This window comes from Zosterops lateralis (genome assembly GCF_965231275.1).
Source record: "Zosterops lateralis genome assembly, chromosome: 20".
NCBI lineage: Eukaryota > Metazoa > Chordata > Aves > Passeriformes > Zosteropidae > Zosterops > Zosterops lateralis.
Window position 1 is genome coordinate 3,203,251 of NC_139780.1, and position 12,979 is coordinate 3,216,229.

General features: G+C 45.6%; 1 protein-coding gene across 1 annotated transcript in view; it reads left to right on the forward strand.

The window, feature by feature from the left end:
* The window catches only part of PAPPA (pappalysin 1), a 179,217-nt gene that overhangs the window by 104,906 nt on the left and 61,332 nt on the right, over positions 1–12,979 (forward strand). Inside the window, exon 10 of the mRNA XM_083875991.1 lies at positions 215–411. Coding sequence (XP_083732117.1) covers positions 215–411 — 197 coding nt within the window. The remainder of the gene's footprint in view (positions 1–214; positions 412–12,979) is intronic.

Here is a 12,979-nt window from a genome sequence, read left to right on the forward strand (position 1 = left end):
CTAACATTAGGAAATATCTTCAGGGAATTGCCCAACACCATAATTGGCTATTGTTGCTTGGTTTTGTTTAAATCACCTTGGTATGACCCAGAAGTGACCAATGCTTCCAGCTCCCAGTGACCTGACACAGCAGATACATGACTACTGATGGTATCAGGTCCTAGAAACTACCCTGCAGACACGTGTTGATTCTTTTCTCTGTTTCCCCCGGCAGATGAGCCCAGCAGGTGCTATTTCCATGATGGTGATGGAGTCTGTGAGGAGTTTGAGCAGATGACCAGCATCAAAGATTGCGGAGTTTACACCCCCAAAGGCTTCCTGGACCAGTGGGCTTCCAATGTCTCTGTCTCACACCACAGTGACCAGCAGTGCCCAGGGTGGGTGGTCATTGGCCAGCCAGCAGCAACCCAGGTAAGGACAGCACGTTCCTTTTCCTCTCCTGGATGTCCAGCAAGGAGCAATGCTCTCAGGTGGAGCTCAATGCTCTTACCCCTGCCTGGTCACTTGTTGCTTCATCAAGGATGGCCCCTGGCAGCAGTTTCTCTTTCTGAGCCAGATTAGCAGTGATGAGTTGAAATGCAGCCCCAGTCACCCAACTGGAACTGGCTGAAGTTGTGGCTGGATTGATTCAAAGAGCTGTGCAGGAGTCACCTCTCCCAACCATCATCACCTCAGAGATAGACGGGCTCTTCACAGCAAGCACTGGGAACGAGCTTGTGGCAATGAGTTCTGAAGGCTAATGCCGAATAATACAAAAGAGTGTTCTTTCTTTTTTAATAGTTTTGTGTTTTCTGCCTCCCAGTTCCATAAAAGCACCCTATTGTTCTATTCTGAGAAAGGTCCTGTCCATTCCCAAAGCCATTCATTAGCTTTAACCCCCTTCTCCTATGTCTCCTTTGTAACATAAATAGCTCCAGTTACCATAACTTTACCTTTTGTCTCTTTGAGAGAATTAGAACCAAATGAGTTAAAAAAAAAAACATTAGCTAAATGTCTGGAAAACAGAGCTGTACATGATGCAGATGCAGATGCAACCTGATTTGGGAAAGCCCACATTGCTTGTTGATGATTTTTAGAGAGAAAGGATCTTCATATATGAGAGCTGCTTTGTATATTCCTCCTTCAGCCCCCACTGCTCTCCCTTATTAGAGATGGAAAACTTATCACACCTAATCAACTTTGGCTGACTTCTGGTTGGATGCAGAAAAGTTTTTCTAAGAATCCAATTATCCAGGAGGTGTCTTGAGTGGGCAGTGCAGAGAGGAGTGCCGTGTCACAGATATGACAAGCAGATCTCTCTGTGAATAGTAGATGTTAAGCATTTCCAGTTGGCTTGCAAGAGAAAACATCTTTATGCAAGAGACTTGGCCTTGCTCACATTGCACAAGTCTGTAACAAATTAATGACCAGGTCAGTTCTAAATGCACAAAGCGTGGTTAGCTGGCAGAGTATCAAGACAGAATCCTGAGCCCAGTATTGACTTTTTGTCATGGTCTCATTTATTATTTCACACTGTAAAAGGAACTTTCCTCTGGACCCTTGCTTGTGCCTTCACAACTTCTTTCTCATTCAAGCTCCCTGTGCAGACCAAAGGCCAGTGGCTCCAGCTCAGGTGCTGTTTTCTGGGCATGTTTCCAGGCATTCTGCCCCTCTGCAGCTGCTCCAGAGCTGCCCTGGTTTTCTCTGAAGCACTGGTAGGAGCTCAGCCACAGCACACAGTAGGTAACATATGGTCCTGTGGTGGAAAACCCACCACCACACACGCACACAACAGAAAGCCCTGCTGTGTAGCCACAACTCAGGCATGTTTGTTGTACCCAGATGAGATTAAGTTGTCACAGCCTTGTTTTAAAAACAACAACAACAACTAAAAAAAAAGGGCAAAAAAAGCTGTTGTATTTATAGGCAGAGCAGTGGCATATCACACACTGGCAGAGTGAATGGGAATATGCCTCCTGTTATTGCCTGGCCCCTGGGGAGATAACAGTGTGCTATTTGCTTCCAGCAAAAAGAATTTTTGCTTTAGCTCAGCTGGTCCTATTACACCAGTTTGAGTGCATGGGGTTCATTGACCTTTTTAATCATATAGATGCTGGGAAAGTTTTTGTTTCCCCCCAGGAGCAATACAGTTGGCTTGGGAAAGCACCTGACTTGTCACTCTGGAGAGGTTAGGTGGGGCAGCAGGTCATCAGTCTGTTAGCTTGTGGAGATGAAAATTAACCTAAGATCTCCTCTAATCACTGCATGTAATGATCACTGGTGTGTAAACATGTTTGGCTTCATTATCTGCACAAGCACTGGGCCTTAGGGGTTTTCTGTATTGATGAAAAGAGCACCTTTCCTCACCCAGATAACTTTCAGAGTAGGTTGTGTGCTTGTTGGTCTTGTGCAAACTCTTCGTGTTGTTGCTGGGTAGCTTCCTGATTAATCAGAGTGGTATTTGTGTTGGCTTCTCATCAGGAATGCCATGAAAGATATGTTTGAGTGCAGTGCCCAGCAATATACAGAATACATAAGCTGCCTGTTTGTCAGCCATCCCCGCCTCTCATCATCGCCCCAGCCTTCTCAAGGCTCTTTAAAACATTTAAAGCATGTCCTGACTTAAAATGTTTCTCATCCTTAGATATCTCAACCCCAGGTTCTCTGCATGACTGTCATAGTTCTGTCAAGGCTTTTTCTGAGGGGTTTGCATCCCAGGTTGGTTGGTCGTTGTGCTATCTCTCAGCAATATCTGTCCATGTGCCTTGTTTACTGCTAGGGGATTGTTGATAAGCACAAGCTGGAGAGCACTTTTTTGTTATGGTAGGGCTGTTTCTGTGACCTCTTTGCTCAGTTCAGGCAGTGTCTGCAGCTGGCTTTTCCTTAGATACCCGCACTTGGTTATTACTTTGAGATGGCTCTTACATCACTTGTTAGTGTGAGGCTGCCGAATGGCAACATAGTAAGGGAGATAAAAAAGAAAGCTCGCAGTATAAGATTTGTTTTGAACAATAAAGTGCTTACAAAGAATGACACAGTCTTGGCGAAGAGATACAGATTTGAAAAATGGAAAGGTCAAACAGCCCCCCCCCCTTTTAAACAATCACCCTTTCTGCAGAAGCAAGACTGAGAGACAGACACTTCTACTTTCCTGGCAGCCACCCTCCAGTGCTGATTAAGAAATATTCTCAGTACTGACAGCATCATATTCAGAGCCAAAGAGGGCCAGTCAGCAACATTGCACCAGCACAGAAATGCAAACACCAGTGCAGGGCAGTTTTGCAGTTTGATTTCTAATCTTGTGCCCTTCACAGACCTGGAAGCAGATGCTGCTCAGTACCTGTTGTCAGCTGCAGGAGGAATTCAGCCATAAGGGCTTTGCTCACTCTTGAGCTGTTTTTCTTTTCTTCTCCTCCTGATTCTGCTGTGAGTTTGCAATAACCTGTCCTCGCACACCAGTTTTCTTTTGCCACAGTTTATGCTGGGTGAGGGCATTAGCTCCTGTTAGTCTTTCTTGCTGGAGTCAGTTGTACTGAGCAGGGAGGGTCTGGATATTTTGCTAAGGTGTCTGTACAGATGTGCCACTGGAGGAAGTCTCTGGCAGGCCTGTTACAGGAGGGATGGTCCAGCTGGGGTGAGCAGAGCACAGGCAGGTGAGTGCAGGCTGATCACAGAACACTGGAGATGCCATTTCTCTTTTCCTCTTGCTGGTGGCACTCCTGCTTTTGGAGAACTGATTCACCTGCAGCTTCCCTTTGGGCCTTTACAACAGAGAACTATAGGAAGGAACTAATGAGTTTTAGGCAGCTGATTCCTGACCTTGTTACTCCTGTCACAGCAATGTGTGCTCAAGACTTGCCTGTTGGTGTGGGTTGGTGATTTAGAGGGACAGTCCCCCAGAAACTGTCTTTTGTTATATTTCCTCCCAGCTGTGCAGAAGTTGTTTAGACCAAGTAACTATAGATATATATATATACACTTAACATATATATATATATATATATAAGTATTTTTTTTTTTCTCCCTATGCCATTGTTTGAGCTTGGTTTTCAAGTGTATGGAAAAACTCACACAGCTCAGGCACAGTTAACAGAGCAGGGACTCTTTCCCAAGGCTGCTGGGCACAGACAGATCCTGGGATTCGTTTTCATTCCCGGACTAAAGAACACACCCTGTTCTCCTCTGGGTACCCCACAGGGGCTTCTATGGAGTAAGAAGTTGTGGAAGAGGATTCTTATTACATCTTTCCCACAAACAGAGGCCCCCTCCTGCCCCATTACTGTTCCCACAATTGCACTCATCCAGACTTGCTGCAGCAAAACTTCCACCAGCAGCAAAGATGTCTAGAATTGCAGTGTGTCTGGAATAGCCCACAAAAGGAGAAGACAGAAGCACAATAATATCCTGACTACTTAAAGAAATAACATGGTAGAGCAAGGGCTCCAAGAGTGGTAAGAAAATACCATAAGAAAATCGAAGAGAAAGATGATGAAGTTCTCTGCCATGTAGTTTTATTCTGTCTAATAAATATAATGCTGAAGATAATTCCCCAAAGATCCAGCAGAGCCAGCAAATAGAGTAATCCTGAACAGAAGTGGAAAGAGAGGAAACCTGCAACTTTTAATGGAGAAGCCATTCCTTTCCTTTGGGGTGATCTTGCTGAGAAGAGGGAGGGTGTCTGTCTGTCGGCTCTGCAAGTGGCCCTTTTTGAACTTCCCAATTCACAGCCAAGTCCTGTTGCTCTTCAACGGTAAGAGTTTTGTTGTGGTTGGAGGGATAAAAAAATCCCCATTTTTAATAAGATGATTTGCTTTGCAAATGTCTTTGTTATTTATAGCCGAGCCAGACTTTGAACCACTAAGCTCTGGAGGATGAGGGCAGAATCCCACTAAGAAAAACCATTAATGGAGGAACCATGAGTGATCAGAGACCAGTTCTGGAAAAAGATGAACTGGACACTGTGCACAGGCTGTCACAGGAGGAATGTAGGTTTGCTGTACGCAGCTGAGATCATTTCCAGTACTGGCTGATCCACCAAAGGGCTTCAGCTTAGGTTACACAGTCTCTAAGTCTAAAGTTAGTTCCAGGGGTCCAAAATTTTGTCTTCATTTCCCCTGGAAACTACAGGCCAGCCAATTTGGGCTTTTGCCTGAGGCTGGAGAGCTGCGTCATGAGCCTGGCCCTGTCAGGCAAATTCAGCCTGGAATGCTCCTTCGTTGGATTAAGTGATGATATTTTTTTCATATTTTTTTTTCTTTCAATGTGCAGTGATTAATTAAGCCTTATCACAGCCACATTGCTTGGTTTCTGTTCCATTTAATAGAGGTGGGAATGGGAGCACAGAAAGGTAAAGCTACTGTTTGAGGATTAGATCTCAAAATCCTTCAGAGACATTGCAGGCACTGGGCATTACTGAGCCTAAACCTCCCAAGGAATAGGAAGTTCAGGATGTCTTGAAAGGGAAATGTTCCTATCTTGGATAAAAAGAAAACTGTTCAGGGCTTTCTGAGAGTTGCTGCCTGGGAGCAGAGCTCTGGAGGGGTTTGAGGTCATTAAATCTGCATTTCAGCTCTGTCAGCCCCCTCACATCATTCTGTTTGTGAATTAATCAGTCTTGATCCTAGCACAATTTGGCTGTTCATTCCCAGTACAAAAGGACTGGAAAACTGTCCCACCATCTCCTTGCCTGAATGGCTGGAAATGTTGCTTCCCACCTGGATTTCTGGGAAAGTTGGATTCTGAAACCTTTCTGCCAAAGGAACTGCGCTGGTCCTTGTTTGCACGTTTGCTTTGCTGCTCTGCCTCATTGGAGGAGGTGTCCATGAGAAGGGTCCGGGGTGAAGGATGCTACAAGGATGTGTCGTATGCCATCAGTGCCATGACTCAGGAATGATCTCAGCATTGTGGGGAGCTAAATGAAATGAGAAACTGGATTTCTAGGTAGGCTGGTTTGGAAAAGGCTCATTTGCAGAGAGTTGGCTGAGCAAGAGCGTTACCCTTAAATTCAGTTCAGAGCTGGCTGGAGGATGCTGTCCCTCACCTGGCTGCCTGCTCCCAGCCAGGACAGACAGGATCCTCTCCATCCCCATGGCTTCTTCCAGTGCTCCTCTGCTCCTGGCTGGAGTAAAGCTCAGACCCCATGGCTGATGTCGTAGCCTCTGGCTGATTTGTGTAAGGGGAGGACAGAGAGAACACAATGAGATGTGAGAGGAGATTCCAAGCAATTTTGACAAACACTCAAGGGATATATTTTTTTTTTTTTACTTTCCACTCCCTTCCCCCCCTTGGTTTTTTAGAATAATTTTTCAAGAGCACATATGCAAGTCATCTAAGGGAAACAGAACAGTGAGTACCAGGGGCTGGTACACTGTGTTCCCTTTGTGTACTGTAGAGAAAATAGATAAAAGAAACAAAGAATGATGCAGAGAGCAAAGCAGCCAACCGTACTCTCAGAGAGGTTCAATCCGACTTTTTCAGAGATGAAGGTCAAACCAAAAATCCTCAGGTGCCGGAAATTGGTCCCATCTCCCTAGAACCAAGAGACATTTAGCACTAATGAAACAAGAGCAGAATTCCATGCCATTCGTTGTTTCCAGAAGCAAGAAGAAAGGCAAGAAAGGAATATTGTCTTGGGCAGCAATAGGGATTATGTGCTTCTTTAGGAAGTAAATTACCATTTTATGATCATATCTGCTGTACACCCAGCCACCCACCCAGATTAGAGGCATCAATAGAGAACAGCTTGGACCCCCCTGGCATCGGCGAGCCGGGCAGCCAGACCCCCCAACAGAGGCACTGCTCATTAACATGCACTCCTCTGAAAGGAGACCCCCCTCCTCGGCCCTTGCCCCTCAACCTGCCACTCTCCCCGTCTGCTGCTGCTGCTGACAAGCCTTGGGATGCAGAGCATGTCCAGCCGTGAGCGTGGGATAGCTCCCCTGCATCCCATCCGGGTTGTTTGTCTTGGGTCCCTCTCCATTCAGGGCGGAATGGTTTTGCATAAATGCACCGACACGTCTGCTTTGTTCATGCGTGAAGGGTCCTCGGCATTTCTCATCCCGCCCCCGGCCCGGCCGTCTTCTCCCTGCTCCCTGGCATGTGGCTTCACCAGCTTTTCCATGATTTCCCTGTGCAACAGCAAATTAACCTGCCCGAAGCACTGCCAGTGCAATTAAAAAGGGCCCAGATAGATCTAAACCAAGCAATGGGAGAAGGGGATGGAAAAGGGTGCAAGAGCAAAGCCATAATGGCTTTTACTCTGTAATTTGGTTTCATGTTCTGCACAAGGAAACATGTCAAATATGTAAACAGAGCTCTCCAGGGTTGTAATGTAGCTACAAAACCACGGATGTACAGGCAGGCAGGGTGCTGCTCTCCAGCAGAACGGAATGCCATCCTCAAAACCACACGGTCATTTCTTTAAGCTGAAAGTAAACTTTCTCATGCCAGGAGAGAAGAATTCTTTTTTTTTTTCCTTGTAAATGAAGGATTGTCTGCACCACTTGTTTGGAGTACCATAGGCATTTTAGCCCACATTGTCATAAGACACCTCGTATTTTGAATGCCAATGAATTTCAGGGTGTTCATCTTAGGATGTCTCTAAAAGGCATGGTTTTGGAGAATGGTGTTTACCCAGTACTGTCCTGAAAGGATCTTGAGTCAATCCCTCTGTCCCCACCTGAAAATAAGAATCAGCTTCAATAATAATAATAATAATAATAATAATAATAATAATACACATGAAAAAAACCCAACAAACAAAGTGGGAACCATTTGGATACACTGTTGAACTGCTCCAAGTCTCTCCTGAACTGTGCTGCCCCAGTTGGAGCTGTGACTGTGGAGGAACCCTGCATCTGTGCTCACTTTTGGAAGTGCTGCCTGCAAAGCTGGAGGACCTCTCTTTCCTCTGAGGTCATTTCAGTGGGGAATCTGATAAGAAGACATGATTCACCCTGGTAATTCAAATTCACATCTGGTAAGTGGCCCAGCTCCCCCGTGCTATCAGCAGGAATCTCCTGGGGACTGGGTTTCCACCATCATCTCAGGGTCTGGCTCCAAGCTCTCACACGTGCCAGGAAATGGTTATTTGCAGGATCAGTGCTATTATCTGTCCCCACATGTACCTCCTCTCTGGGAGAACCCTCAGCTCAGGAGAACATCAAGTTCTGCTCAGCTATTTTGGTCATTGGGCCAAAATCCCTACACTTAGCACTGCTGGCAGTCAATGTCATTTTTCCATTTTTTTGGTAATTAACCCTTGCATCATCACACTCAGGGGAGACAAGTCACTCTTCAGAGAGGGGAAGGTGAAGCTCAGGGTAGAGATGATCTTCTTCCCACCTTTGTCCGTCCAAAACCCCTTTGAAGCATTTGGTCTTCCAGCAGAGCTGCTCTGTCACTGTGTGCACACTGTGAGCTCTACCAGCTGGAGAGGGAAAGCCTCACTCTGGAAATTCACCTGTTTGCCAGTGGTTGTTCCTGGTGAGAAAGGCTGAGCCTTGGCAGATGGATGATCCTTCACCCCCTCTGCTCCCAGTCCATCTTCTCAGAGCCTGCTCCTGAAGGGCAGTGAGGCTGAAGGAGCTGTGAGCTTCCTCTTTCACACAACACTTTAATTCCCCCAGTAACTTCTTCTGGGAGGAGCTGGGATTTCCTGTGACCTCCCCTACAAACCTGGGACGTCAAGGACTAAATGCTCCAAGTACTTTGGCTTAATCTGTTGGAGTTTGGGGTTTATCAGAGCAACCAGGGTTGTTCCAAGGTGAGAGGGGAGTGACAGGCATTCCCAGAAAAGCCTTTTTCATGGATGGAGATGTTCAGGGGCTGGAGGCAGCAGCTGCCCTGTGGACTCTGCCTGGATGGTGCAGCTATCCAGAGGAATTTTTTTGCAGGATGGTGGTTCCCTTACTCTGCAGTTTTGGTGGGGAAAGTCCAGTAAAACAAGAAGGAACCTTTTGATTTGCATACCACAAGCCATGTCTTCAAGTATTGAAAAACAAGCCAGAGGGTTTAATCTCGATTAATATCCATTGATGTAGGGCTGGTAGTTGGGTGGGAACTGAAAGGTTTTTGCCAGCTGAGGTGTGACTGCTCCCTGGAGCACAGGGCAGCTCCTCTGAGCCCCCCTCCACATTCCCCTGGTGCCTCTCTGCAGCCTTCCCTTTTCCTATTAAATTCAGGGCCTCTTCCCAATGTTTCATCTCCCTGGATGTATCCAATTAAGGCCTGTTGACAGCCCAGAGCAGACTTACACCCTCAGGATTAGAGGCATGTGTACGTCTTCATATAGGGAAGGACAACAACAGGGTGTCTGGCTGGCTCACTGGGAGCACAGTGGGGAAAGCGGAGCAGCCTGGAGAGGGAAAAGGAGCCAGGAGGGAGAGATTTGCACCCCCAATTATCCCTGCCTGTGGAAGTGCTGTGTGCTGAGTGCTGCGTGTGGTTTACACAGCGTGTTTACACGGACCATAACCCTAAACAAAGCTGAAAAGCACGGCTTTAACTCTGGAAATAAAAGTACTGGAAACCCCTGGTTTTCCTGCACATGAGAAAGTTTTGTTCTTTAAACACACAGATGTTTTTAAATGAAAAATCACTCTTTTGACCTTTTCTGAGTGTGATCATGTGTTCGGGGCTGACATTAACCACTGCAAGGCTGTTTGCCTCAGGCACAGGCGCAGCTTTAGCCAGGGGTCTGCAGGGCTCAGGGTGGCACCTGCCTTGGCTCACATCTCTGGGAAGTGGCTCCTGTGCCTCCTGAGCCCTCAGGGTGGTGCAGGGAGTTGTGATGAGCTATGGCAACACTTAGGGTTTGCTCCTACTCTACTGGAAATAAATGCAATGTTTTGTTTTGTTTTGTTTTCCTGCTTGAGAGCTGAAAGATTTGTGGCTTTTTTTTTTTTTTTTTTTTTCTTATGTATCTCTTTTTATCAGTGTCATTGTCCATGTGCTTCTAAGCATCTCTGTTCACCTCAGCCAGAACTGAGGTGGAGAAGTCAAGATCTTAAGGGATTTGTTGTTGTTGCTTTTATGCTTTCTCTACCTGGCTGTGTGTTTTCTTCATCCAAACAAATGTATGGGACCAGCTCTGGGAAGGAAGGAGGGGATGTTATCAAGTGGATTGTACCAACCCACCAACTCAGAAGCTGCAAAAATATAATGAATCTAGTGAGCCAGAATCATGAATATAATAACAAAAAATATATTTAAGATCCTCCTAAAGCGTGGCCCACATTCTGCCTTTGATAGTTTGACTTTCTGGTGCCAGCTGCTCCCGAATAAAACGCTCCAGTCAAAGGAAAAACAACGAAAAAAAAAATTTGCTTTTGCTCTGCTCCTCGGTGATGAAAGCTGATGGGATGGGATTGTTTTGCTTTGCTGCAGCACCCCACAGCCAGCCTTGGCCCGCAGCTCCACAAAGCTGTGCTGCAGTGGACCTGGCCAGTCCAAGTTAGAGACGGGCAGCTCGGGAACCCGAGCGCTCAGCCAACAATAATGTTCTGGCTCCTGTATTTGTTTAACCTCACTCTCCAGTGGATGGATATACAGTCTGCTAAAGCACTTATCAGTCTATAATGCCTTCACACTTCTGTGAGCAGTAATGTGGAAGTTGTAGACAGGAGCTTGTGCTGCAGCTTGAAAATGTCTTTTAGCTTTAATGAGGCTGATACTGGCAGAACTGAAGGCATAAGTTCTTGTTTGGGTGCTGCTGCTTGATCCTGTCTGTCTAGCCCATTACAGGGGTGCTGCTGCTACTAGCAGGAGTATTTGTGAATTTGAGCATAATAACAGAATGCCATTCTGGGCTAACTCTAGGAATTACAGCTCTGAGGTGAGATCCCAGCAGTGCTGGTAGGGAAGACGCTGTTGTTTGAGAGCAGCATCTTTATGTCCCGCTGCCGAGTTGAAGAAATAGCAGCGGTCTGAGAGGAATAAACAGGAGCACATGTCAAATTGCTGGATTACACTTTCATGTGCTGCACAGGAGACCGTGTTGTGCACTCAGAACTGTCTCTTGATTCTGCATCCTTTCAGTTTATATCTCTGAATGGCAAAAGAAGCAGGGGCAAGTGCAAAACCCAGGAGCTGCAGATGCTGGGGTTTGCTTGTGGGCTGCCGTAAAAGATGAGTTGATTTTTAAATCCCATCAGTGCAATTATTTCTTCTTTTTCTCAATCTATTTTTCTGTAGTTTCTGGCCTTGGCTTTACTGATGTCCTTGGGGTGATCCTTTGAACCGTGCAAAAATCATCTGGTTAGGGTTTTGTTGGAAAATCAAAACTCCATATTGTTTTTTTTTCCATGAGTCCAGCAAGCATCCTAGATATTTGATTACACCTGGCTGGCTGTCAAAGCCCATGTGAGTTTGGGATAGGGCCAGTCAGAACTGATTTACAGTTTTTTTCAGGTATGCCATGTGAAGTTTATGGTTTGATGTGATTTTGATTTGAACTCACTGGTTTTAAATGAAGTTTGCTTTGAATCTGGAGATAACAGAAATTCAAAGGGAAGCTCAAAGAATGCAGGTCTGCACGATTTAAAAATGGAAATATATTGTTCATATCAGCTCTTTGGAAGTGAAATAACTGCATTTTTGAGAAAGCTAAAGTTAATAACACACCTTGAATACACATGCAATCTGGGCCATCATCTAATGGAAATCCCTGTAGCTCCTTTTCGCTCGCCTTGAACTAAACCAACTTATGTGACAAAATGAAATAGCCCTTTGCATCTCCTACTCATTTCTGAATCACAGCCCTGTGTTACATCCAAAAATCTGAGGAAATTTCCCTTTGGAGATGAACACTATTGTTGTAAAGTAGAGGAATTTATCATCATGTCACATTGCAGGCAAACTATCGGTGCCCTGTCCGTGGTGTTTTCACAGAAAGGTCACTTTCCAATTACTAGAAAATCCATCCAAATCTTCAGCTGAAAATTGTGGCTCTGTGCTAAGGAAGCTGTAATATCATGCTAATAAAATACTGAGTCTGCAAGGTCCAGACACATCAGCTGCTCCAGGTTCAAAGTGGACGTGGCCGTGCTGAGACTGGACATAGGGACTGGCAGAGGGGCTTTATTTCATCCTGCAGGAGATGTAAGCTGCTTCCCAATCCCACAGCCAAATCCTGTTCTTCATTACACAGGGAAAATTGACAGATGAGATTTCCTCTGACTTCTGAGCCAAGTGAATCTGGGAGTAATATAGCATCAGTGTGTTACCCCAGGAGTTTCATCAGCTTCCAGTTGATAAAGCTTTTCTGTGGATCACCTGCCCACATGCCTTTGTCCTGGAGCAGGACACGCTGCAGTTTTTCATCTTTTGCCATCAGACCTTTAGGCACCCCAATGAAAACTGGCAAAAGCAGACAAAGAGCATAAAACAGTAAAACTGTGTTATCAGACACAGAGGAGAGTTTTGGGGGAGAAGCTGCAGTTGATGAGCATCAGAGGAAGGGGAAGTTGCCGCTGTGGAAGTAGCAGTGGACTGTAAGGTAAGGAGGTAGTTGAAAGAGAGAAACTCAGGTTTCTTCCCTCATTTTATGCTTAGGCTGTCTGCTGCTGAATCTCAGATTTGGTTTCAGGTTTTTATTTTATTTTCTGCAGCAGAAACCCATTGTTAGTGCACATAAAATTAAATGTGGGAAATAAAAACCAGTTTGGGAAAAATATCTTTGAATGTTTTCCTGAAGTTTTAGAGGCCAACCTGGAATGAGCCAAGACTGACATTCATAGCTGAGCAGGCAACTCTGGAATCAGATTTCTGATGGGATAGTCCACTGACAAAGACATCTCATAAAGACACTTGTCTGAAAGCACTTCTGATCAGGATCTAGAAGAAAACCCATAGCAAAATTCCTTTGTGCTGCTATGTGTACGATTTCCATTTGAGCTCTCTGGACTCCTGAGGTTTGAAATGGTCAGAGAAATTGGCTGGGGTCTGAGGTGTTTGTTGGAGCCCAAATGGTGGCCTTTTTAATGGTTCGGTGCTCACTCAT